Source organism: Centroberyx gerrardi, chromosome 3 (assembly GCF_048128805.1).
Source record: "Centroberyx gerrardi isolate f3 chromosome 3, fCenGer3.hap1.cur.20231027, whole genome shotgun sequence".
Taxonomy (NCBI): Eukaryota; Metazoa; Chordata; class Actinopteri; order Beryciformes; family Berycidae; genus Centroberyx; species Centroberyx gerrardi.
In genome coordinates, this window is record NC_135999.1 from 9,168,360 (window position 1) to 9,192,062 (window position 23,703).

At 43.0% G+C, this 23,703-nt stretch overlaps 3 protein-coding genes across 7 annotated transcripts in view; 1 reads left to right on the plus strand and 2 right to left on the minus strand.

The window, feature by feature from the left end:
• Positions 1-7,056, minus strand: smim14 (small integral membrane protein 14). 2 transcript variants are annotated; one of them, XM_071923231.2, is made up of 5 exons: positions 6,872-7,056; positions 4,732-4,827; positions 3,665-3,713; positions 3,348-3,502; positions 1-2,230 (listed from the first exon to the last, which is right to left on the minus strand). In XM_071923231.2, exons 2-5 carry the CDS (start codon positions 4,804-4,806, stop codon positions 2,192-2,194), a joined length of 318 nt encoding a protein of 105 aa, XP_071779332.1. In that variant the 5' UTR covers positions 4,807-4,827; positions 6,872-7,056; the 3' UTR covers positions 1-2,191. The 2 variants fall into 2 exon arrangements, with proteins under 2 accessions (XP_071779332.1, XP_071779331.1); XM_071923230.2 differs by lacking the exon at positions 6,872-7,056 and adding an exon at positions 5,392-5,537.
• ube2kb (ubiquitin-conjugating enzyme E2Kb (UBC1 homolog, yeast)) lies at positions 6,596-11,932 on the plus strand. The gene is made up of 7 exons (XM_071923225.2): positions 6,596-6,858; positions 7,778-7,871; positions 7,976-8,034; positions 8,240-8,322; positions 8,518-8,617; positions 8,836-8,964; positions 9,339-11,932. Exons 1-7 carry the CDS (start codon positions 6,796-6,798, stop codon positions 9,411-9,413), a joined length of 603 nt encoding a protein of 200 aa, XP_071779326.1. The 5' UTR covers positions 6,596-6,795; the 3' UTR covers positions 9,414-11,932.
• pds5a (PDS5 cohesin associated factor A) overlaps positions 11,923-23,703 on the minus strand; it is a 26,441-nt gene continuing 14,660 nt past the window's right edge. For 2 of the 4 annotated variants that reach the window (XM_071923222.2, XM_078282242.1), the window contains exons 10-33: positions 23,544-23,638; positions 23,252-23,397; positions 22,627-22,778; positions 22,200-22,313; positions 21,775-21,856; positions 21,585-21,633; positions 21,275-21,414; positions 20,812-20,927; positions 19,993-20,098; positions 19,515-19,675; positions 19,182-19,305; positions 18,832-18,990; positions 18,516-18,584; positions 18,155-18,291; positions 17,805-17,928; positions 17,366-17,570; positions 17,002-17,116; positions 16,629-16,761; positions 16,263-16,382; positions 15,843-15,905; positions 15,229-15,377; positions 15,045-15,132; positions 14,620-14,888; positions 11,923-13,277 (exon numbers count right to left, since the gene is read on the minus strand). In XM_071923222.2, the coding sequence (XP_071779323.1) occupies positions 13,274-13,277; positions 14,620-14,888; positions 15,045-15,132; positions 15,229-15,377; positions 15,843-15,905; positions 16,263-16,382; positions 16,629-16,761; positions 17,002-17,116; positions 17,366-17,570; positions 17,805-17,928; positions 18,155-18,291; positions 18,516-18,584; positions 18,832-18,990; positions 19,182-19,305; positions 19,515-19,675; positions 19,993-20,098; positions 20,812-20,927; positions 21,275-21,414; positions 21,585-21,633; positions 21,775-21,856; positions 22,200-22,313; positions 22,627-22,778; positions 23,252-23,397; positions 23,544-23,638 (2,920 nt within the window). In that variant the 3' untranslated portion in view covers positions 11,923-13,273. The other 2 variants (XM_078282251.1, XM_071923223.2) reach the window with 2 other exon arrangements.

Below are 23,703 nucleotides of genomic sequence, written 5' to 3' on the forward strand. Positions count from 1 at the left end.
TAGACTGTATTTGTTTTATTTCTTGTTTTGTAAGGAAAAGTGCATAGTTGAAGCCCTTTCTTTTAGACAGTTACAGTGTAAATTGAGGCCTCCTGTGGCACCAGATAGTCCACATGTGGTGCGTTCATCTCAGCAATCTAACACAGCTTCCTCTTCCTTATCTTTCCTTTCCACTGCAGATTACTGAGATGAACTCCCAACTTAGTCGAGCAGCCACATTTCAGATCTTACCCACTGCAGCCTAGAAGAACCCAATCTTAGGACTTATCCATGTCATTTCTGATATCATGAGTACCCTGCACCCCAAGGCTCAGATGCATTTTAACAGCCACATTTCCACAGCAGGGCCAAGAAAAGCTTACCAAGTCCAAACAAAGATGTTGGATGTACAAAACATTTGAAACTGTAGTCCAGCTGTCAAATCATCTCTGTAATTATCTACATGTAAAATGAATCGCTTATTTAGAGGAACATTGAGTCAAGTGAAAAATGAGCAAGCCCTGTAGCAAACTAACCCTGTAGTGGAAACCAAGCTAATGCTCACCAAACAAGCAAACCAAGACAGAAAAAAATCCTATTGTGTCCCCTTCCCATCAGGATCTCACATCAAAAATGACCCGATGTCTCCCTGTCCTACCATCTAGGAAAAACCTCCAGCCCCTCTGTAGCGTAGTACTGAGACCAGGACTGTTCCCTCACATTGGCACCGTTTGAACATTTCTAGGCTGCACCTTTTCTACCTCCTTTCCTTTGAGTAAATCACTGGTCTGGCAGATTATGATAGAGACGCTGTGCAGTAGAAACTCCCATTAACTCCACCCATTACTCCAACACCAGAGCGCAGTGATTCTCAAGGGAAAGGATGGTGCAGAAGCCCCGGTCTCCTCAAGGCCATCATGTAGACAACACAGTCAGGACAACACAGCATCGAAAGGAATGAATATACTGTAACAAAAGTGCTAATAAAATATCATTTTCAGCTACTAATAAGTCAGTGTCTCTATACATTTATCATTGTTTTCTTTTAACCATACAACAATTTCAATACAGTACATGGAATCATCATATTACAAGAGTAAAACTTGTTTTACGTTGGTGTTGAGTATATTAATTTTTTACAACGTCCATATCTAATGCCAGAAAAGCCCCGGGAATTCTGATTCATCTCATTTCAACCGCTGAGTGTGCAATGTGACCATATAATTGTCACTTGTCAACCTCTAAACAGGCTTTTGAGACACGTCACTTGTACTTCTCAAGAGGCCAAGAGGGTGAATTAGGATCCCTGCTTCGTGTAACATATTTCTACAAGTGGCATAATAATAACTAATTTACTTATTGCAAATTCACTGCCATCTTAAACAACTAAACAACACTAGAGTAATCAAACCCCGATCCAACTGATATTTCAAAGTGACAGGGGTTTTCTTGGAAATAGGAAATAGTAAATATGACCTGACTTTTTTCTGCTTGGGTCAAGTCGTTAATCTAATTGAAGCCTGCATGTAAACACAGATCAATTCAGTATATATAAAAAAGAAATCCATATCCATGTTATCTTTTAAAGCAAATCTAATTTCAGCATTCCATTTAAGTTGATTAAATTTTACCCTTCTGCCACGGCCCTAGTTTAAATATGCAATTAAAATATCCTGTGATATGACATTATTACTGGCACTGTTCAGAGTTGTGACTTCAAAGTGGAAAAAGTGGAATGTTTCTGTAAGATTCGGAGCACCCTCCACCCTGCGGTGCTCAGCAAGCACTGGAATAGCAAGTTAACTGCCCAAAAGGGAATTTATGGCGGCCCCTCCCTTCTCCCCCTACTCTTGTGACACATTCCTTCATTTTGAGTTCATGTCCGAATTTCAGCAGAAGAATCTGCACCAGAGTTTGGGGATGGGTGGTGGTGGTGGGTGGTGGGTGGTGGGTGAGGGGGGTGGGGGGTGACTCAGAATGACGCCACACCTTCGGGTTAACAGACCTAACTGAGTAACAAGAGTCAAAGACAGATCTAACCAACAAAGTAATGGAAAGAAAAACATTAACCAGGTATCAGAATAGGAAAAGAAAAGCAAAAGATAGTTGAATGAAGATTGACGGGGAGTTGGCAGTCCTGGTCACAGTAACTAGCTAACCGTGTAGCTCCAGTCAGAACAGATGGTCGAGTGCTGCGTCTCCGGCTCCGCTGCTAGTCAATAGGTGGCGCTGGGGGCTCTCTGCTGTCGCTCTGCAATGCAGAGAAACAACAAAGAAGAGATTTGATTCTTTGAATGAAACATCCAGCTAGTACAGAATCAACGTTTTTCCTATGATCCTGGAGATTTACGTCTAGATTTGTGAACATGAACAAGTTTATAAGCTAGAAACAAGTGAGCTAACAATCTTGATGATCTTGGTTAAATCCCAGTGCTGCTCCCTTGACTGTGAATGGTGAACTTTGAATTCTGTCACGGGTCTCCAGGGTGATTTTGGGAGGATATGTGCACATTTTCATGTGGTTGTGCAGGCTCACACAGTCAGTATCTGAGTCACTGTTAACACAACAGCTCCCGGTTTGGTCTCTTGCTGACATCACAGCATTAAGATTTAGTTTCTGGTTCCTAGTTTTGTGAGAGAATTGTTCATGTTCACAAAAGTGGACTGAACTGTCTACAAACTTAGTAATTACATATATGAATTCTGTTTTCAGTTAGATTGTTGCTGTAACTTAAACATGAGAAACAATAAATGAAGCAGACTGGTCTAAAACCAACTTAACACACATTGCCCCACAAAACTTCAGTAACTACATGAATAGTAAAACTAAAAAAAGCTGGTACAGATCTGGACAGTGGATTGTTTGGCAGCATTTAATGCTACATTTTTTGATATGAAATTTAAACCCCAGTCATGACCTTTGCCATTTCAATCATGCAAAGTAATTTCTGCTGTTTGATTTGCATCAGTGAAAGGGTACTGCGCTGCGAAACAAAAGCAATTAGTAGTAACTATAAATTTAAAAATTCAAATGTGGAAATGGAAAATGCAAATGGAAATGTGATTCTCTTCTGCAGATATGACAATATTCCATCTTTAAATAATTCTTACCTTACAAGATGTAGGCATAACAATAACAGCAAAGAAACTAACTAGCTGGCTTTACGACTAGTCACCTGAGATAACAAGCTAGTTTGCTTTCATTTCCATATTGTTGATTATTAACAACAGCCAATTGTAATGGATCCATAAATTAAAAAATGAAGCGCCATGGGAAACCAATGCAGACAGTAACTGCAACTGAAATGTTATTTAATTAAAAGCGTTTGTTTTCCTCCTGTGTTGGAATGTGTGCGGTGGATACTCACGCTGTGGGGTCCAGTGGGTTTGCCTGTGGGACGGGGGCCTCGGAGGCTGTTTGGGCGGAGCAGGAAGAGGAGCAGAGCCAGCACCATCCATCCCATCAGAACCATGGGGAGGGTCAGGTCCCCTCCTCCCCCAACCGGCCCACTCGGACCTGGTACTGAACAGACAGAGACACATTTTAACATGCAACACATGAAATATAACATTTTTTTCGATTCAAGAATATGTTCAAGTGCAGCCATGCCTCCAGGTATTTCCACAAATATTAAAACAAATGCAAGGTCCAGTGTGAAACCCACTGAGAAATACTCATACGTACTTTCCTGAAGGCACTCTGTGTCTGTGCAGTAGGACTGAGATTGCCTGAGCTGGAAGAGAAAATATTAAAGCAAGAGCAAAAAACAAAGTAGATATAAGAGAAGAGAACAAGAAGGAAAAAAGAAGAGTATTAATCCTTCCATTCTAACTAGTCTAATGGCCTCATTAAATTCCTCTGGTTTCCGCTGCCCTCATCTGGGGAGGGGAGAAAGTACAGGTGGCCTACAAACACTCTGCTAAAACAGCTTCCTTAAAAGAAGAGACTGATTTGTGTAATGTGTAAAAATGGTATCATCTCAGCTGCCTTGTTACACTGGGCATGCATATGTATGACACACCCACAACTTGAAATCACCATAGCCACAAGTTCACACATTGATGGTGCAAGGCTATTTCAGTTCTGCCTGCTCCCTTGAATATGTTGTCCTGTTCTGCTAGCTAATTTGCAAATGCTGTGGTTTACTTGTTTGGACAACGCCCTTTCCTTCTGTAGGCAAATCAGAAAGCCCCCAGGGTTGTCCTGAGCCAATTGCAGCTCACCACGCATGTTACACCTGTACACAAGAGCCAATGAGGTCACCTGGAAACTGACACAACTTAACTTGAGGCTGTATTCTTTAATCCACTCAGAGACACAACTGAACTCAACTCCTTATATTCTATCTTTTTACACGTCTACATTATGAACAGCCCTGGAAGATTCACATGCACACACAAACCTGGCAACATGCAGTGCAACAAAGAGACATCTCTCTCTGTGACACTGTTAGGCCCTCAAGACAAACACTGAGCAGGAACCAGGATATGTTGGCTCAATGTCACAAGGTGGCTTTTCATTTCCTTCTCCCTTCCTTCCCTAGAGAGTCTTTCATTGGCTTTCTAGCTCGGTCTAACACTAATCTCTTAGCCGCCTTCTCTCAACTTCAACTGGAGAAATTTTTACTTCACACTGCATATCTAGAATACTTCATTTCCTTTTTTACATTTTTTTTCCTGTTAAAGTCTGCCACTTGGATTTAGAGGAACACAACAATGAGAACTTCTCTGTCCTTTCTCGCCATCACTTACCAGGTTGATGAGTCGCCTCATAGCATACTCATGGGAGCAGATGCACTCGCAAGGGTCGTAGCCTCCCTCCGCCATGTCTCACCAGATGGCATGCACCTTAGAATAAACAAAAGTATGCAAGTAGGACACAGATGAGCGAGCGAGAGACACGCAACACTACCTCTTGTCAGTGCTGCGCTGTATTGTTGTCTCACAGCCACAGATCAGGGGGAGGAGACTGCTGGGGGACTGTCAGCAGACTGTGCTGTGTTACTGAAATCTTCCTGCATGCACTTCCAAGTTTTCCTTTGCAGTGAAAGCTCTCTCGAACTGGCTACGTTTTTGACACCTAGCTGTCGTAGGACGAGCTGAAAGGCAGCATATAAAGTCAACAGCGTACATTTTGAGACAAACACATACTAGTGACGCTGAGTTGGAATGGGGTTATCTAAACGAAAACCACACCTTGTTTTCACGGGTGAGTGGCTGCAAAATTCAAGGCAGCTACCAACACTTAACCTCGATTTTTACATCCAACATAGCTAACGTTACATTAGCTAGCTGCTAACACAACCACCTAGCTAGCCATCTTGAGACATCAAGTCATTTGCTTTTTCGACTGTGAATCACAATATAATCAGAAACGGGTGTGACAGCACAGGACATCGAACCGCTACTTACTTGAACTTTATAAATGCTCGATAAAGCGTTTTTAGGTCTTGCTACTCCGGTGTGCACTGCTGTTGTACTGTTGGACACCTTGCAAAGCAGTAAACTACCAACATGTCATCCGCACGGCAAATTCCGACCGTCTGTGTTTTGTTTGATACACGTGAGCCAAGTAGCTATTGATCCCGCGAGACATCCGGGAATTCCTGGAAGATTTCCACAGACTTCATCAAATGCCTCTTATTGGTCCAAAAGTTTGATGAGCAGGGATTTGAGCCAATCGCAGCAAGTAATGGAATGACTTCTGGATAGTAAACAAACAGTCCAGCTGCCAATCATCCAGCGGCAGATTGCCCGAGTTCCAACATCTGCACAGTTGTGTAACCAAATATATAAATATATACCAAAGATCTCTGTATTAAAAGGTTGTCACAAACTGTGTGCACACATATTTATATAGTATTTCCATAACTGATTCTCAATTAACACGGTATGAAATTATTTATTCACCCTATCAGACCATAGAGTCTGAAAATAAATACATTATGAAGTCTGATAGGTGAGAAAATTTCATACGGTGTTAAATGAGAACCAACTATGGAATGCGCAAGGTGAGATACTGAAAAATGTGCGCATACAATTTAATATGATAACTTTGTAAAACAAACCTTTGGTACTACCACTAAACAACATTAGGTGTATTGTACAGCTGCCACACAATACAATTTACTCAAATGGATATTTATCTAAACAAACACTGTCTTCTCAGAGAAAATACGGAAAACGGAAAGGTTAACTTTTTTTTTTAATGCAAACACATTCTTTGTGAACCATAAGAAAAAATCAGCTTCCATCCCTTCCTTTGTTTTCCCCCCAAACCTAATTTTCGTGGAGAGAGAGAGAGAGAGAGAGAGAGAGAGAGAGAGAGAGAGAGAGAGAGAGAGAGAGAGAGAGAGAGAGAGAGAGAGAGATTCATAAAAGTCACAGAACAAGTAAGCATAAAAGCATAAATCCCCGTACAACACATCCAGAATTGCGCTAGAAGTGTGTCAATTTAAATCCCATCTCATGACAGTGCTAATCAGATGTTTTTAGTACAGGAGAAATATCCTGAAGGGAAGTTAAAACAAATCAATCCCGTTCGCCACAAACGCTCACAAATGAAAATTCTAGTTTGTCCATTTAGCTGCACCGCCGCTGCTCTGTATGTTTCTGGAGACTGACGCTGTGCGCTTGCAGTCGACGGTAGCTGCTCGCCGCTTGTTTTCAAAGGGGAGCTGTTTTTGAAGTAGGGAAGCGAGAGACGGTGAAAGTGAAAGGGGGATCCCTGTGAAAAGCAGCAATCAGCCACCACAGACAACAGAGGGAGGCCTGATCTAGCTAGGTGCAGCTTCGAGCAGCAAAGAAGACACAGTCATGGCTAACATTGCGGTCCAAAGGATCAAGCGGGAGTTCAAAGAAGTTCTCAAAAGCGAAGAGGTGTGGTACTTACTGTTTTATTTCGATGTTGTTTTGTCTTTGAAACTGTTTAAGTCGGTTAAAAAATAAAAGTATTTTATTGCCGTTATGACAGAGACGGCAATAAAATACCTTTGCTAGCGTGCTAGCTCCCAGTCTTGTGTTGCAGTAGGTCAGGCCCAAACAGGAGAACTTTAGCTAGCTGTAGCTTGATATCTATGTCCGATTGGTTTTGGTTCTCCTGTGTCAGGTGGGTGTGTTCAGGAAACACCGGGGATCGAGCTTTGTGAACTGTCAGGCCTTCTGTTTCATCTAACAATTAGAGAAACAGTGCCGCATACCATAGAGCAATTATCCAAACGAGAGTACCTCGTATGAGCCGTGACACACATACTGTTGATTTCTGTTACGTTAGTCAGCGTCAGCTTGTTTTGGCAACGTTTAGCTAACGGTAGTTTGACAGCTCGTTCCCAGCTAACGTTAGCATGTGACGTTAGCAAGCTGCTTAACTACTAACAAACTTGCCTTAATCAATGTTAATGGCCGGTGGCCGGTGTCAAGATGGAAGGGATGCGACCATTAAAAGCGATTATTATGTTATGTTACTGCTCCTCAAGCCACAACAGCACCTTGTTGTGGGATAGCAAATTTTGCTAGCTTGGCTGTATTAGCTAGCTAACTGTCTTGCTAAATGCCCTAGCGCTTCCTGGAAACTAGAGAGTTCCATAACACTGCGAGTTTTCTAGAATCTGTGTAGTTATGCCTCCAATACATAACACGTTTTTCCTTTCACAAATAGTTTTAAGTGAACGTGTGTAGTTTGGTACTTGTCTTGACAGACATTAGCCACTAACTGAGACCCCTGAAACCATATGAACCTTACCGTTATTCATTATTATTCATTATTCATCGTCACTGTCATTTCCCCCCTACCTGATAGACGAGTAAAAACCAGATAAAAGTAGATTTGGTGGATGAGAACTTCACAGAACTGAGGGGGGAGATAGCAGGTCCACCAGACACGCCATATGAAGGTAATGTTAAACACCTGCAGTCTAATTGACGTGACATATTCTACTTATTTTAACTCTTTGTTTTATCCTCATAATATATTTTGCTGGTTTCCTTCCTTTCCAAGGTGGCAGGTATCAACTTGAAATAAAAATCCCAGAAACCTATCCTTTTAACCCACCAAAGGTATGTGCTCCAGTGTCTTGCTGTCAATTCCTTCTTTACCTCTTATTTACTTTTCTCTCTCACACACACTCACAGTCCCTCATTCTAACTCTCTCACACACTCCACAACGCATACGCACGTGCACACACTCTCCTCCTTTGTCTCTCTCATCACACCACGCTCATCCAGATAACTTTCCGTCTCACACATCTTTCTCTCTCTTAGGTGCGATTCATCACTAAGATCTGGCATCCTAACATCAGTTCTGTGACAGGAGCAATATGTCTGGACATTTTAAAAGACCAGTGGTGAGTGAGTAATGCCTGAACCTTGTGCCTTCTCACATCACACAGTGTTCCAGTCTTTCCCCCCTCTCTCGCTCTCTCTTTCTCTTTCCATCCATTCTCTGCATCTTTTCAACGTGATCACTTTTAAGATAAGTTGAAAGTATTGATTTGAAATGGTCTCTTCACTCTGCTTCGTCCTTCCCCTGTCTCCCCCAGGGCGGCTGCTATGACCCTGCGGACGGTGCTGTTGTCTCTACAGGCTCTCCTCGCTGCAGCAGAACCAGACGACCCGCAGGATGCAGTAGTAGCCAACCAGGTGAGACTGAATTTTTGAGGGTGTTTCTGTGGGACAGTAATAATGCATTCAGGCATCAACAAGTTGCTGACAATTTGGGTACACTGTCCATCGCGCTACATATCGCACTCCCTCCAATTCAACCATATAAATGTACGGTCCCTCTGTCTCTACTTTCACTGTCAGCTGAATATATAATTTGTGCTCGTGCTCACTGAGCTTTTCCTCTGCACCCCCAGTATAAGCAGAACCCAGAAATGTTCAAACAGACGGCGAGGCTGTGGTCTCACGTCTACGCAGGCGCTCCTGTCTCCAGTCCCGACTACACACGCAAAATAGACAAACTCTGTGCCATGGGCTTTGATAAGGTGAGAACCGCTTTCTGTTTATGTTGTAGGATGAAAATTATATTGAATACATAGCATGATATGGGGCAGGCTTTGGGGGTTTTGTTTGACGGCGAGCAGGGTTTGCTAAGTGTTATCGTAAACTAGTAAATGCCAAAGGGTTTAGTGTTAACAGTGCACTGATTAAACATATGTGACTACTATGTAAAGCAGTCGAACAACAGTCAACAGCAGTCAAACAAGAGGGCATGTATCACATATTTTATGTCAACAAGACAAATAGCGACCCCTCTTATCTCCCGTCAAATCATTCCCTCAATTTGAATCAACTTGGTATGCAAACGAGTCGTACAGGCGTCACATTTCATTCTTAAATCTCCCCCCTCTGATTTTAGAATGCAGTAATAGCGGCCTTGTCTTCGAAATCCTGGGATGTGGAAACGGCGACAGAGCTGCTCCTTAGCAACTGAGACCCGGCCAGGCTCGAGGATCCCGGACTCCCTTCATCGCAGCATCAGCTCCTCCCCAGTTTCATTCCGCCATTGCCTTCCGTTACACTGAACCTCCCACTTAACCACCGCAGTCTAACTGAGCCTTCTCTTGGGAGGGTTGTCACAAGTTTGTATGCTATAAACTCGACACCAACAGCACCACCATCGCCGATATGCACACCACCTTGCTGCCTACTGTCCCTCCCCATCTATCCATTACGCTGCCCCCCTTTTTTGACTTGAGGCTTTTCCTCCACTTTTACTTGCCACTAACTAAAAATGTGCCCTTTTACTACGCCCCGAAAAAACAAAAAAATCTTTCCATCATGCCTTTTGTGACCATCCCCCCCTCAATCATTTTGGTTCCTTTTTTTTGACAAATTCATATGTTCCCTGATATTGCAAGGAGTCAAACAACTGGGATTTCCCTTTGTAGAATCAGGGTAAAATGTAAAAGAAATCCGTATACAGCTCTTGTGATGCATCACCATTTATTCCTTCAACTAATGTATTTGCTCAGTCGGACCTTGTGATTATTCTTTCTACGGACATTTAATGCTCTTTAAGGTCCAGCTGGATCAAAATTAGTTTGGTGAATAGTGTTGTACTGCAAGAGCAGTGTAGTGGATTTTTCCTAAACGTTTTATCACAGATGCTTCACTCTAACACACCTGCAAAGGTTTGGATGTGCTAGTTTTTTTTTTTCCTGTCTAATCTGTAGAATTAGACAAGAACATACAAACACAAAGACATTCTCAGACACCTGCACTCAACACATGCACAGAAGAAGAAAGTTATCTGTAAATAGATATGTGTGTAAATTTGAAAATAAATGGGGATATACTTTTTTTCTTACATGGCATTGTAAAACAAATTATTTTAAATATTAACTATGCCTAGTTTACAATTATATGGAGAGATATCTTTTTATCCTTTTGTGATTCATGACATTTCCCCCTGAATGTCCTCTTGATTTTTTTTTTTTCCCCTGCCCAAGCTGGTGATTTAGGGGGTGGCAGAGCCAATATCCTGGCACTAAATGTCATGGGAGGGGAAAACCAGCTCAGGCCCCTTAAATATCTCAGTCCTAAGGTTACTACATACCACCGTCTCTGCTGCAACCCCCCCCCCCCACCACCACCCAACCTTTTCTTGTCTTTCATTTCTTCTTGCACGTTCTATGCTGCCTTTTTATTTAGTTTGTTTGGCCAAATGATGTGGTGATGGGGTGTCTGTTCAAATCAGCATCCCGTTAGTCTGGCAAAGACGTGTAGAACTAGAAAGGCTCTTTGTTTCCATGGAAAGAGCCAGCTTGAACCGCTACTTGGCTAGCCACATCCAGTTTGTCGTGACATCCTTAGGGAACCAAAGGCTTTGCTGTTTATTTTGTTGCTGGCAAATCTCATTCTGCTGTGAATAGATTCACCTGGCGCCAGGAATAGATAAAGCTGTACAAGAAATTACTGATTCTGAGGATCTGAGTTAGCAGTGCTGTGTTTTTTTTTTTTTTTAACTCGCTTCAGAGCAGTCGGTTTCGACCATAGGCACGATATCATCAACTTCGGATTATGGATCAGCTCACCCTCTGTTGGTCCTGATGTAAATCATTTGGAGGAGGAGCTTTTGAACTGATCACTGATCAGTGTGTATGGAACTTCTCTCTTTTCTGCCTTCATTCATCCACACAATCCAGCAGTAGGCAATCAAACCAGGTATATAGGTGATGCCCTGTACATCCCAAGCATCCTTCAGTACACAGCCCAGTGAAATGACAAATGGTCATGATGGTTGTCATTGATTCATGTCTTATGAATAGTCAAAGAGGCTGGAATTCCTCTGTTCTTTAATATCAACCAGATAGCAGGCCTGCACAATGTTTCCTAGACATTTTTAATTTTAGGTACATGGACTGTAAAGAACTGCTTAGCATATAGAGAGGTGGGGTATCCATGCATCCTCACACATTGCCTTTTTCAATCTCTCTCATCCCTTTGCTTGCCCTCCAGTCCCATCCCTAGCAACCCAGTGGCATACAGTACTACAAGGAGTTATGGTGCAAGGGCTGGAAGCTGGCCACCTTTTCCCCCAGACAGTGAACTGTTTCCAACCAGAGCCAAATTAAATGTTCACGTCATCGGGGGTAGAATGCAGACACCATTTCCTTCACTTGTAAATAGTCAGGTTCTCGACGTAGAGCCTTGTCATTATCACTAGAGTGCACCATTGATGGCTGGATCTATATTTTTTAAGATAAAGAAAGGACAAAAAAAGGAAAGAGGCTCCCTTCTCCCTGTCTTCCTGATGTTTTCACCATGTACAATATTGCACGATGACAAAGCATAAAAAAGGGTTGTTGCATCTCGGTTTCTCCGTTTGGATTGGGACTTATTTTCCACTCTTTTGTTTCTTCTCTGGAAGCGAGCATCAGCAGTACAAAGCATGGTTATTTATTGTGACAGTGTCATGTTTCTTTGATTAAAAAAAAAAAACGAAAATCAGAGCTTTGCTTTTGTGTCTCTTGGTTGTGAGCGCTCTGCCCTTTAAGGCATGGGGGTCAAGACAAATGCACTACACAATAACATCTAAAAGCATTTATTTTCTGGAAAAGAAAATTAAATATGATCATGAGAATAAACATACTTTAACTACATCAAAAATAAGTCATTATCAACACAACCCTTAAGGTCCCCACTCATTCAATGCTTAACAGCAGGCTTTACCCTACAAAAACCTCTGACAGAAAGAAAAAGAACAGTACAAAAAATATTCAGTTGTAAAAGATGACAAAAGCTTGGACACATACCTGTATAGTAATTTATGATCTGTATGCATTCCAGAGTGAAGTACTGTTAAATACTTCAGCAGTAAAAAAAGAGCAAAATTATGTAATTCATATCCAGCTCCAGTTCAGACCCCCTGACCAGTCCGGGGGAATGATAAGGTGAGAAGAAAAGAGCTTGGGATATATTCTCCAAAGTTCTTAAACAGTTTCAATATTTCCATCAACAAACTGGAAATGAATCAAAGGCCTTCAAAAACATTACAGGAGGCAATAAAGAAGCCACCAGGAGTTTCTACCTGGCCTTATGACAGAACTAGAACCAAGCTACAGCACAAAAGTTAGAAACTTGAACATCCCAAAGTTTATAAAATTGATGTCATCAACAATCTGTCAGACTGTGAGGAAACAGGAATGGGGTTTAATTTGCATCAAGTCCGTCTGTTAAATGCACAATTCTTATGCTTTGATGTTCCCGTGTTCTACCCATCGCTTGCAATTTTTAATTCTCAATATTCAAAAAGTTAAGCTGAGAAGTCGCATGTGGGTATATACAAAACACTAAGGAGTAAAACAGGTGAGCAAAAAATCAAGCCCAAAATAAAAAAAATATATCGTGCAACAGAGACAAGTGAGGAGGAAGAGGTCAGGAGACATACAGTAGGATTTTCCCAGGGAATTTAATAAGCAACAATCATAACCAGATTAAAACGTTTGTAAAATGTCCATCCCGTTTTCTTTTTTTAAAAATGGCTCCACAAAAGAAGCAAAGAGCAACAAACACAAAGGAAAAAAATAACATGTTTTTTGAGAGTAAGATCTACATACAATGAGCTTCAAATCATGACTACAAGGTGTTTAAAACCTTCTAGGATATCAGTGGTGTATGTGATGTGTGCGTGCGTGCGTGTGTGAATATGTGTGTAAGAAAGGTCCATCATGTGTCCAGAAGAGCTTTAGAGTCAGAGGAGCATGTATGTAGGGTTAGAGGGGGGAGGGGGGATGAGGAGAGTCTGGCCCGTTCTCTACAGTTTTGATCTTGCCTTCACCGATTTCCTCTTTACCTGAAAGAGAACAAAGGTTGGAGCGAATGTCAGGCAAATCATCTTTGGTGTTCATGCTCCTGTCAAAGTGACTTAAAAAGATGGTCCTAACGCAGAATGATGAACATTAATACAAATCAACCCTGATCTGAGGGCCTACAGAAGCAGCAAGTGCCCTGTTCCATCTTAAGCTTAGCACGCTATCTTTCAAATACCTAAAATCTGTGAAGGATATTAGGGGGTGTAAAGCATAAAGCAAATTGAGACCAGTTTGCTTCTTAAAATCACCCAAGTTCATGAGGTCATGTGATCATCATCTTTTAAACCTGTGTGAATGCAAGCCCTAGATACTCTGCCTATGGCGTTAGGACCAGCAGAGACCAACACTAGTCACATTTTCACAGCAGGGTCATGTGAGGCTAGCCAGGGCCAGTGCAAACTATTCAGTCTGTAAAATGAGATCAAAAGAATTAATTTGTTTTAACCAATAACCAACCTGACAAATCATCCTTTTAGTCTGGTGCATTTTGGCAATTGATTGACAGATAATGAGTAAGACCTGGCCAGCCCTGTTTGCCCCTGTGCCACACTACAGTATTTACAGACATCCTGGACTAAACCAACTCACTGCCAGTCCGCCTGTCTTGTCTCCACTGATGGTCTCTCCCTGCCTGCCAGAGGGCGCTCCCCTCCTCGCAGACTTGCTCTCTCCCTTACTGCATGTGGCGGACCAGGCCGCGTAGTCGGCCTGTCCCCGTTCGAGGGGGTATCTCTCTTTGTCCTTTCTGGCAGAGATAACGCACTCTGGGCTGGACTCCAGCTCTCGCTCAGTGTCGCCCTCACTGCCCAGGAGGAGGGCCACTCTCCCTAAAGCTCTCCCTGTCTCCTCTTCTGGCTCCCTCTTTCTCACTTTATCCTTCTCTCTGCTCAGGCATGGCCACCTGCCGAGAGAGAAGAGCTGACTTATGAAGGAGGGCGGGTTTTGTGTGGAATCTCAGCGTTAGGGCATTTTAATTTGGTATCGGGCAGACAGGCACAAACTGGTACTACACAGAACAAAGTACCACTGTCAATCCTCTCCCTTTTTCTTGAACGTTTCCCCTTCTTCGTCAATTCTCATTTATACCTAATAAGATTAAGCTACTCATTTATCTTTGCCCACAGCAGAGATTTTATCTGCATCAGCTCCAGCTTTGTGCAGTTGTATTTAAACAGGTGAGTGAATTCTGTCTTTAGTAACTTTTTCCCCACATCTTTTCTCTGACCTTACTCCCCTGTTCCTCTCTCTATCCCAACATCCACCAGCTATTCCTGAAACCTTCTGGTCCCTTTCTTCACCTCCTGTTCCCCTCTCCACACTTACCTCTGCAAGTCAATCTGTCTCTTCGTCCCTTCATCCTTCTGCTGCTGCTGTTTTGACATCTTGATGTTGATTGACTCTCCCGACTGGTCGGAGGCGGGGTCAGCCGCCCTCTTCCTGCCTCTGCCGGCCCCGCCCCCTGCCGCCGCGCCTCCCTCCTTCTCAGCTGCTACAGCAGGGGCAGCGGCCACCGACTTGGGCGGGCGGCCACGTCGTTTGACGGGAGATGCTTCTGTTGTGGCGTCAGGGGTCGCATTCTGACCTGCCTCCTCCTGAGAGATAGAGACAGAGAGATTCGGTAAAGATGACTAAACAGTACGTGAAGTGGCAATCACACCGCATGGCGATAAAGGGAAGTCTTGCATATTGTGACTGCACACTGTAAGCGAGCATTCACAGCAGACATTGGCGATCCTGTCTGAGCTTACCTTCTTCCCATCGTCATTCTTGATGACTGGGTTCTCATTGTTTTCCTGTGATCTGCTCTCTGATGGCTCTGTTGCAGCATTACTGTTACTACAGGAGAAAGTTTAAAATCACTCAGATGAAGTACACAATCTTTTCAAGTGTGTGTGTGTGATAGTGAAATAGAGTCTGTGTGTGTGTGTCTACCTGTTCTTATTGATGGCCGAGGAGCTCAGTTGGGAGTTGGTGCTGGCGTTGCTGGCTGTGTCTGAGCCTGCAGTGGTCTTAGTGAAGATCCTCCTCCCTGGTACCGTCAGAGGCTTGTTCACAGCTCCCAGCACTGGAGTTGTCTTAGGCTGCATAGAGGAAGGTAAGTGAGGGGGGAAGGGGTGGTTCATGCTTTAGTACAACACTCACACCCCAATGGTCACCTTCACGTGTAGGTCTAGCCCCCCTCCACCCTTAATCAAACAAGCTGAACTCAATCTCAATCCATCCAAGGCTGATGATATCGCAGAATTAACACCTATATTTTCATATGGATACTTTTAAGAGAACACTCAGGAACTCTCCTTTGAAAAACAACTTAGAGTGGTCAAAATGTCAAGAATCTTGCAATAAAAAGTTTAAGTAATTAAAAAGATTGTGTTGCATGTGGTCATTTCAATGGACAATTATCAGCAATAGTAATGAATGTGGATTATAAATCTTCTCAACAGATTATGTTCCTATTTCAAGAGGCTCTGGTGGAAGAAAAATAAAAACAATTAAGGCATATGACTCAAAAAAAAGAAATAAAAGCTTAGATGTTCTGCATTTACCTTGCCAGTGAGCAGAACTTGTCTCGTCTCTGCAGTCAGATAGTCTTTATCATTTTTGAAGTCCTGTTGAGCGAAATTACAAGGAAGAACCTTTGATTAGCACAGACTGCTAAACCATGTAAATGTTACACAATGGTCATGTTTCCGTTCACCTGGTGAGTGAAGAAAGTGTTGAATTGTCTTTAAATTTGTGTGTGGCCATATTTATCTACTGTTGAACAGATCATCCTCAGGAAGAGAAGAGTTTGAAATGTTCTACCTTGTGAAGACATTTTTCTCATCTCCATGAGGAAAAGGTTGTGTTTATGGTTGAGATTGGTCTTGTCTGAGAGGTCTTTTGTTTGAGATGTGTGTGTGTGTGACAGTGTGTGTGTGTGTGTGAGAGATATGTGTGTGTGACAGTGTGTGTGTGTGTATTACCTTGTCCTGCAAAAGGAAGAACTTGGTAGGTAGGACGGGGTCTTTCGGTGATTCCAGGTGGCATGCAGTGCTCTTGTTGGCGATGACGAAGAGAGCGACATCACACACAATATACAGCTTCTGTAACCACAGCAACACAAGACACACTATTAGCATAGTTTGTTTAATTTCTATTTGCTTCTTTGGCCTTCAGGTTATTTCAAAGTAAATATGTGTTTAACAGCCTTGTGGTCTGTCTGTGTGCTCCCCACCTTGGCCTAAGGGTTATCAGGTTTGTGAGTGTATCTTGTGTTTGCCATTGGGTATACTTGTGTACTTCTTTGTGTGTGTGTGTGTGTGTGTGTGTGTGTGTGTGTGTGTGTGTACCTCGTTTGCCTTGGCGTCATCAGGACACTGTGCATCCTTGGTCTGTTTGATGTTCTCTACCATCTTCCTCAGAAAAGCGTGGCTGTTGTTCTCATTCTTGGTCATCAGCACCTCCAGCATGAACCACAGGCACCTACACACACACACATAATACAGATGCTGTATGACACAACTGTGGTCAACACCAGTCGTGTGCATTCTTTTTATTATTATTATTATAACGCAAAGTAAAAAATGTCCTCACAAGGATAGTAGGGTAAGGGAGATCCTCCACATTGAAATCCATTTAAGAGTTAGATTTAGGCTTAGCTTAGGAAATAAACAAAGATCAATAAAAAGCCCTCGCATAGAAACAAGTAGTGTGTACACTCACTCTTTGATGTCTTTGAGCTGCTCATATTCCTGTGGCTTTGTGAAGTCTGGGTCGTGGGCCAGCAGGTGGATCATGTAGGGAACCACATACTCGGGAAGGAGGGACACGAGTTTTTCTGGAGAGACAGAAAACAGTCAACACCCATTGTTTATCCTTCCTATGACCCAATTTAGTGCCACTAGGATCTTTAATGGTCCAAACTGCTGTCCAATGTAAAACAAATTAAAATGTTAAAGTTATGCAGTGTGTGGTCATCTCACAAAAAATATGAAAATAAATAAATAAATAATAAAAAAAAAATATATATATATATATATATATATAGCATGGACAGGTGTATTACTGCTAAGTGTTCTAGACCAACCATGAGCGAGTGGGTTCTGTTTGATGTACTCTCTACGGACGGTGATGTTTTTGAGGAGGCACTGTCGGGCGTGGGCACGGCGCTCCTTGACCGGGTCCTTGGCACACAGGGCGAAGACGGCCAGGTACTCTAGGGGCAGCAGCAGTTTGACGAGAGCCAGGTGCAACTTCTGGGCAAAGATCTGACGAACCTGGTAGCACTCATCCTGTATGCAGGAAGAATTGACACAAGACTTAATGGAATATTACAATACGAAGCAGAAATTCACATCACTCATAAAGATCGTAGAAAGGGTTTAAACAAGATTAATGCTATTGACAACAAGTGGAAAAATTGATATTGTGTACACATACACTACATTAATGTCAATACTGCAATCAAAAAGTGAGTTCAAGATGAGATTCCTAAACACACAGACACACACACAGTGCAGACTGACATTGATAACGAGGCCACAGAGCTGGAACTGTTCGGGTGTGATGATGTCATGGTAACAGGGCTCCTGGGCCAGCTTCATGATGGCTCCACCTGCAGCCAGCCTCAGACGAGACATGTCTGACTTACTGCAGGGAGGAAGAGAGGACGAAGGGAGAGAGGGGGGAGGGAGAGCAAAGAGAGCAAAAAAAAACAACTTACAATCAAAACTAAAGAGTCAAAAACTCAACTGGCACACTCGTTCCCCAAAGTGTACCCCTGAATTAATTTTATTAATCTCCATTTGAATTTAATCCTATGATCTGCTGACTAACAGCTCAACTTTGACCCCAGCACCTTTAACCCCAAGGTTACCTGATCTTCTTCTGCTCTGTGAGGTCTCCCTCGCTGACCAGCATGGCTGACAGCAGGCGCAGGGTGGAGTTAGCTGACTTGGACTGGTTGTTCTTCATCCCCAGTAACCAGCGCACCAGCAGCTTGATGGCCTGCACCTGGGGGAATAGGGAGAGCATAAATAATTAGAGAAAGTTGTGGTTTTGTATTTACTACCATGATACAAACCATAAGCAAATCTCTGTCATCAATACATGATCACAACTTCATCAGTAGCTGTCAACTCGCAGTCAAGCACATAAAAATGACTAATCCAAATCATTCAGCTAATGCAGGTTAGACCAGAGGTGAAATAAAGCCGACAGACTTGTGTGGCTCTTACCTTAGCTAGAACCTCAGGTGAGACTTCCTCATCGGTTGTCCACAGCTTTCCGTTCTTGTTCCCCATTGACTGGAGACATAGAGACACGTCACAACCACATCCTCACTCTTTATTTACATATACACACTTCTGCCAGTAGAAGAGATTCCATCAATTCTGTTTTGTGTATGTCACAAAATATGCAAATATGGAAATTATGAATACGTATATGTGACATTGCAATGGGAATGCAAAACTATGTGCAAGTGTACAAGTGTGTATGCATGTGATCATGTATGCACGTCTGCCTATCCTTATGACCCTGATCTCCACCCACCCTGTCATTCATGAGCAAGTCCTTGACGATGAAGTTGGCCACAATGGACTTCATTGGCGAGGCGAACTGATCCGGGGCCAGCATGGAGATGTGGCCCAGGGACACAAGGGGAGTGATCAGCTGCTCTGGGACGTCTGCGTTTAGACTACGAGACAGAGGCTGGGGGAGAGAGATGAAGGGGAGGAAGAGCGATCGAGACGAAGAGGAGTCAGATCAAGAAAATATGAGATAAAGAAAGGAAGAACGAGAATGAAGATGTCAGAAAAAAAAAATCATACTAAAACACAGTCATCCATCTGTAATGCATGGTAAGTCCTGGTGAGTCAGGAGGTTAGAAAACAGTTCCCTACCTCAAAAATCTGCGCAAGCTGCACTTCCTTGTTGTTGAAGATGGCATGGATGCAGTGGACGGCCTGCTTGGCCTGGTGGGGCGTGCCCCGCTTGGCTTTCTGATGCAGGATGGGAATCAGAGTCCTGACGGACACATGGACGAACAGATGTTAGGAAGATCTATGCACTCCGAGCAGAATGGTCTTTTCATTCAAAATCCAGATGTACAGATGTCCTACTGCCTCATTAAAATGCGTAACTTTAGGACAAATTATTGTTTGTCCATATTATCATTTGTACATATTCACTCCAAAGTCTATTGTAATTTCTCCATCCATCCATTCATCTCTTACGATCTTATCTGCTGCAACTCCGTCTCGATCTTCTGCCCTGTGTTTCTGAAGATCTGGATGGCTGCCTCGGCCACCTTGTCGTCCTCCATCTTCAAACACTGGAGCAGAGACTCGTAGGTCTCTGCTGAGTGGAACGCTGTGGGGTGGGTGAACGACAGGACCTAGAAAGGAGTGAGGAAGCATAGTTGAGTTGATTCAGCTCTTTCATTTGTTCAGTCTGAATTATAGTTCTCTCAAAATGTACAATCCCGCCTTAAGAAAATGATGCCTTATCATGGCTTTTGTTATTTCACTCTCATCCAATCCCTCTACATGTTAATCTAAATATCCTCTGTACTCCCAGTCCAAAGTGGTCAACAGAAGCAGGACTCTCACCCTCAACTACATCCTCTTAATTGCTCCATTGTTCAACCACTCATTCTTCCCTAATTCACTCATTTTCACCCACACAACCTCCTTGCTCTCCCATGCCTTGTACCTTGAGCAGTTCCAGGCCAGAGCGGATGGCCGTATCAGGGGTAACTCCCTCCTCATCGTCATCAGCCGTGCCCTCAATGGACTTGTTCAGCAGCTTCACCAGAGCACTAAAAGAAAACATTGTGAACAATTGCATCCCAATATTAAACTAATCTAATCTCATTTGTACAAAGTAAGGAATTGTATTGTTTGATATCTTAGACTACAAAATACAATTTATAAAACAGAACAAACACCAGAAGTCTTTCAGTATTGCATACTGTACTGCATCATTTTGTGATTGATAGTTGATTAGTTAGATCTAGGTAAGCTTGCTCTCTGTAAAGTCCTTTGAGACATGCTTGTGATGAAGGGCTATATAAATAAACTTGACTGTCTGTTTCCTCTCTCATGGTGTTTTTCCACTGAGCAGAAAGGGTTAAACCTGTCCTCTGTCTGAGGCCTACAGTTGCGCCCCACCACCAGCAGGTGTCTCACTGAATGAGAAAAGCCTGCTGTTCATAGTGTTACACAATCACACCAAGACACAGGGGGAGTACATAAAGCTCTCCATCACTGGGAGAGTAGAACATGTTCTGTTAGTGTGTCATTCTGTGACTGTCCCTGTTTTGGTGTACTGTGCAAAGAGACATTTAAATCTCATGGAACAGGAAATACTATCTAATCTCAGCCATTTCAATTTAAATCAAAATCAACTTTAATGCATTTAATTCCTTGAGTATACTTAACATGTACTAACAATTTGATCTGTGATTTAATTGAGACAATGAAACCGAATTGCAATACTAGGTGTGTTTGATGTGCCAGGTGTTTTACAGACCTGATAGCCTCGGAGTCGATGTGGACGGGGGCGATGCGCTCCAGCAGGAACTTGACCATCTCCAGGAAGGGGTTGGTGGGCTGCTTGGGGAACGTCAGCTTCCTAGTGATCTCCCTCTGCACAGAAACAGCAATGCACCAGTAATACCACCATTAGTGGATTTGTGTGTATATACGTATATCTGCATATGTGGATGCACTCTGTTTTACTACATTCTAGGATGACGTTTCATTGACTACATTCATTCTTCAACCCTAATACCAACCATAAAATGGCCCCTTTTCAAAGTGAGGACACAATGTCCTCACTTCCCCAAAAAGTCACACTTAACACACACTTAGTCCTCACAAGTATACTAATGCAAGTCTGCATGCATGTGTTAGAGAGAAAGAGAGAGAGACGTATGTGTGCGAGTTAGCATGCACGCGAGACTCGTGTGTGTTTGATGTCAGTGTCCTCTCACCACACAGAGCTCGGCCTGTTTGCAGGAGCAGGTTGGGCTGATGAGCGTCTCCAGCTGCACTCGGAGCTTCTCGTCCTCACCGAGAACCTGGTTGAACTTCTTCATGAAGTCCTGGGCTTTGCCTGCATCTGGCAGGTTCTCTGGAAACGCAGAGTTGGGATTAGTGAGTCACACACATTGAGGATAAAAGGAGGAATAAACATCTATCATTCTTAAAAAGGACAAAGAGCTTGTATAGAATAGAGGAAATCTAGGTAAAAACACAGAAGTTACAGCAATGTATGTGCTTGTGTGTGTGATTCTAACTCACTGGCAATGGTCATCAGCTTCCCAAACATGGCTGTGTTATTGGCCTCAGACTGCCGGGGAAGAGAGAGAGATGGTCATAGATCATGCAAACAGCGTTGGGACACTTAGATCAGTGTGTGTTTGGTGGTGGTGGTGGTGGTGGGGGGTGAGTAGGAGGAGGTTTGTGTGTGCGTGTGTGTGTGTAGACTCACAACTGGCAGCTTGTGGAGGTCCAGCAGCTCTCTGACGAGGCCTCTAAGCATGTTCTGACACTTCCACATCTCATTTAGAGCCCTAGGAGGAGTGAGATAAATTAGAGAAAGAGGAAAGTAAAATGAGAGATGGCAAAAAAAGAGGGGAAAATAAATGTACGCTGCTTGTGGTACTGTGCTTATTAAGCTGTTGTACTTTGTGCTTATGTTGTGTGTAGGTGTAGCTTGTCAGTGTGTGGTTTTGTGTTTTGTAGGGTAGTGTGCAGTAATTATGTTGTTGTACAGTGTGTTTATAGTTTAATGAATAGTTATCGACAATATGACTATGTAGTGCTGGTTCAAACATACAGGTAGTGTTCATGTGTAGAATCTAAGATGTGGTTGGGTGTTTTTGTTGAGATGTGTGAGTATCCAGGTTTACTGACTTGACGGCGTTTGTGTCCAGGCAGGCGTACAAATAGTAGAGACACTTCATCTTCTCCTCTGTGTCAAGACTGTGAGGGACCATGTACTGGGCAAAGATCTTCTCCACTAATAACCTGCAGAAAGGACGAAGAGTGTGAATGAAGGAGGTAAAAACAGAGGGAGAATGAAAGGTCAAGCATGGGAGCCCCAGTAATTGTATTGCACTAATAAGCTTGACATTTATTGCCAGTTCATCAGTGTAGATTGTCACAGATATGTATTTTTATCACCAAGCTTAGCTGCTCTATGACACTCCATTACAATCCTTTCCATCTTTCCTATAGTCTCCTTCTACAGGCCACCCTTCAATGTATGGTATCAACTGTAAGATTACTATATATCTATATATATATATATATAATTATGCTAATCTGTGTATGTGCTCACTTGTCGTCGATGCTGTTCTGGTAGTAGATGTGCAGCAACTTGTCTTTGATCCAGCTGATCTTCAGGGCCGACTCCTTCCCTGCCTCATGGTGCAGACAGTATTTCTTAAAAAGCTGGGCCAGGCCCATCATGGCCTCCTTACGCACGCGCCACTGCAAGGGGAGGGAGGGGAGAAACAGAGGCCAGGGAAGACAGCAGGAGATAATGAGGATGAAATTAAGAGGGGGAAATCGATTTCGTTTTCTTGGAGTATTGCAGAGAGAAAGTCAGTGTGCAATTCCAGGTGAATTCCAGTACATACCCTCTTTGTCCAATCATATGAATTTTACTGTGTGTTAAAATGTTAGCATCTTTCTCACTGTAGAAACTGCATTTTAATGTGGGTGAGATGTGATTAAGGATTCAGAAATGGAAATTCTACTCGTCTCCAAGGCTATTAATATTCAGACTTAGGCAGCATACAATTACACTCACTACCAAAAAATTGAATGGCAACTGAAAGAATGGGCTTGGAGATGGCAGCTGAATTGACACACTGGGCTAATGCCCAAAATCCTTCAGGTACATTCCCTGCCTGGTTATAATAGATTTCTGTATGAGCCAAGTGTGTGCATGTCTGTCTCACCCTTTTGTCCAAGGTCCTCTCCCGTACGAAGCCCAACAATTGGTCATTGACCAAATTGAGGTCTTTCTTCCCGGCGTTGATGATGGTGACGATGACATCGTGACGGATGGCCTCCTCTGGGTCATGGGAGCGTACCTTCAAGTACTCTGATTGGACAATGCAGAGAAGGACATGGGATTGGATTTTTGTTGCATGTATATAGGACAGGAGAGGAGAGGAGAGGAGAGGAGAGGAGAGATAACAAGGTCAGACAAACATGTGACTGCAAACACACACTGTGGCAGAAACACACCTGTGAGGTCTTTGGCCAGGTCTGGGTGGTTCATGAGGCAGTGGCTGGCAAACTTTACACACTCCAGCCTCACTGGAACATGGATGTCATTGAACCTGGAGAGGATAGAGAAAAACATCCATATATACACATGATGAATTCAAGTGAATTACGCATCATG

Bases quoted from the DNA above. Each gene is read 5' to 3' on its own strand.
- smim14 (XM_071923231.2), bottom strand. From the start codon at position 4,806: ATGGCGGAGGGAGGCTACGACCCTTGCGAGTGCATCTGCTCCCATGAG. The intron at 3,714-4,731 runs GTAAGTGATGGC...TTTCTCTTCCAG, and splicing joins TGAGGCGACTCATCAACCTG to CTCAGGCAATCTCAGTCCTA. The intron at 2,231-3,347 runs GTGAGTATCCAC...TCTGCATTGCAG, and splicing joins AACCCACTGGACCCCACAGC to AGCGACAGCAGAGAGCCCCC.
- ube2kb (XM_071923225.2), top strand. From the start codon at position 6,796: ATGGCTAACATTGCGGTCCAAAGGATCAAGCGGGAGTTCAAAGAAGTT. The intron at 7,872-7,975 runs GTAATGTTAAAC...TTCCTTTCCAAG, and splicing joins ACCAGACACGCCATATGAAG to GTGGCAGGTATCAACTTGAA. The intron at 8,323-8,517 runs GTGAGTGAGTAA...TGTCTCCCCCAG, and splicing joins GACATTTTAAAAGACCAGTG to GGCGGCTGCTATGACCCTGC.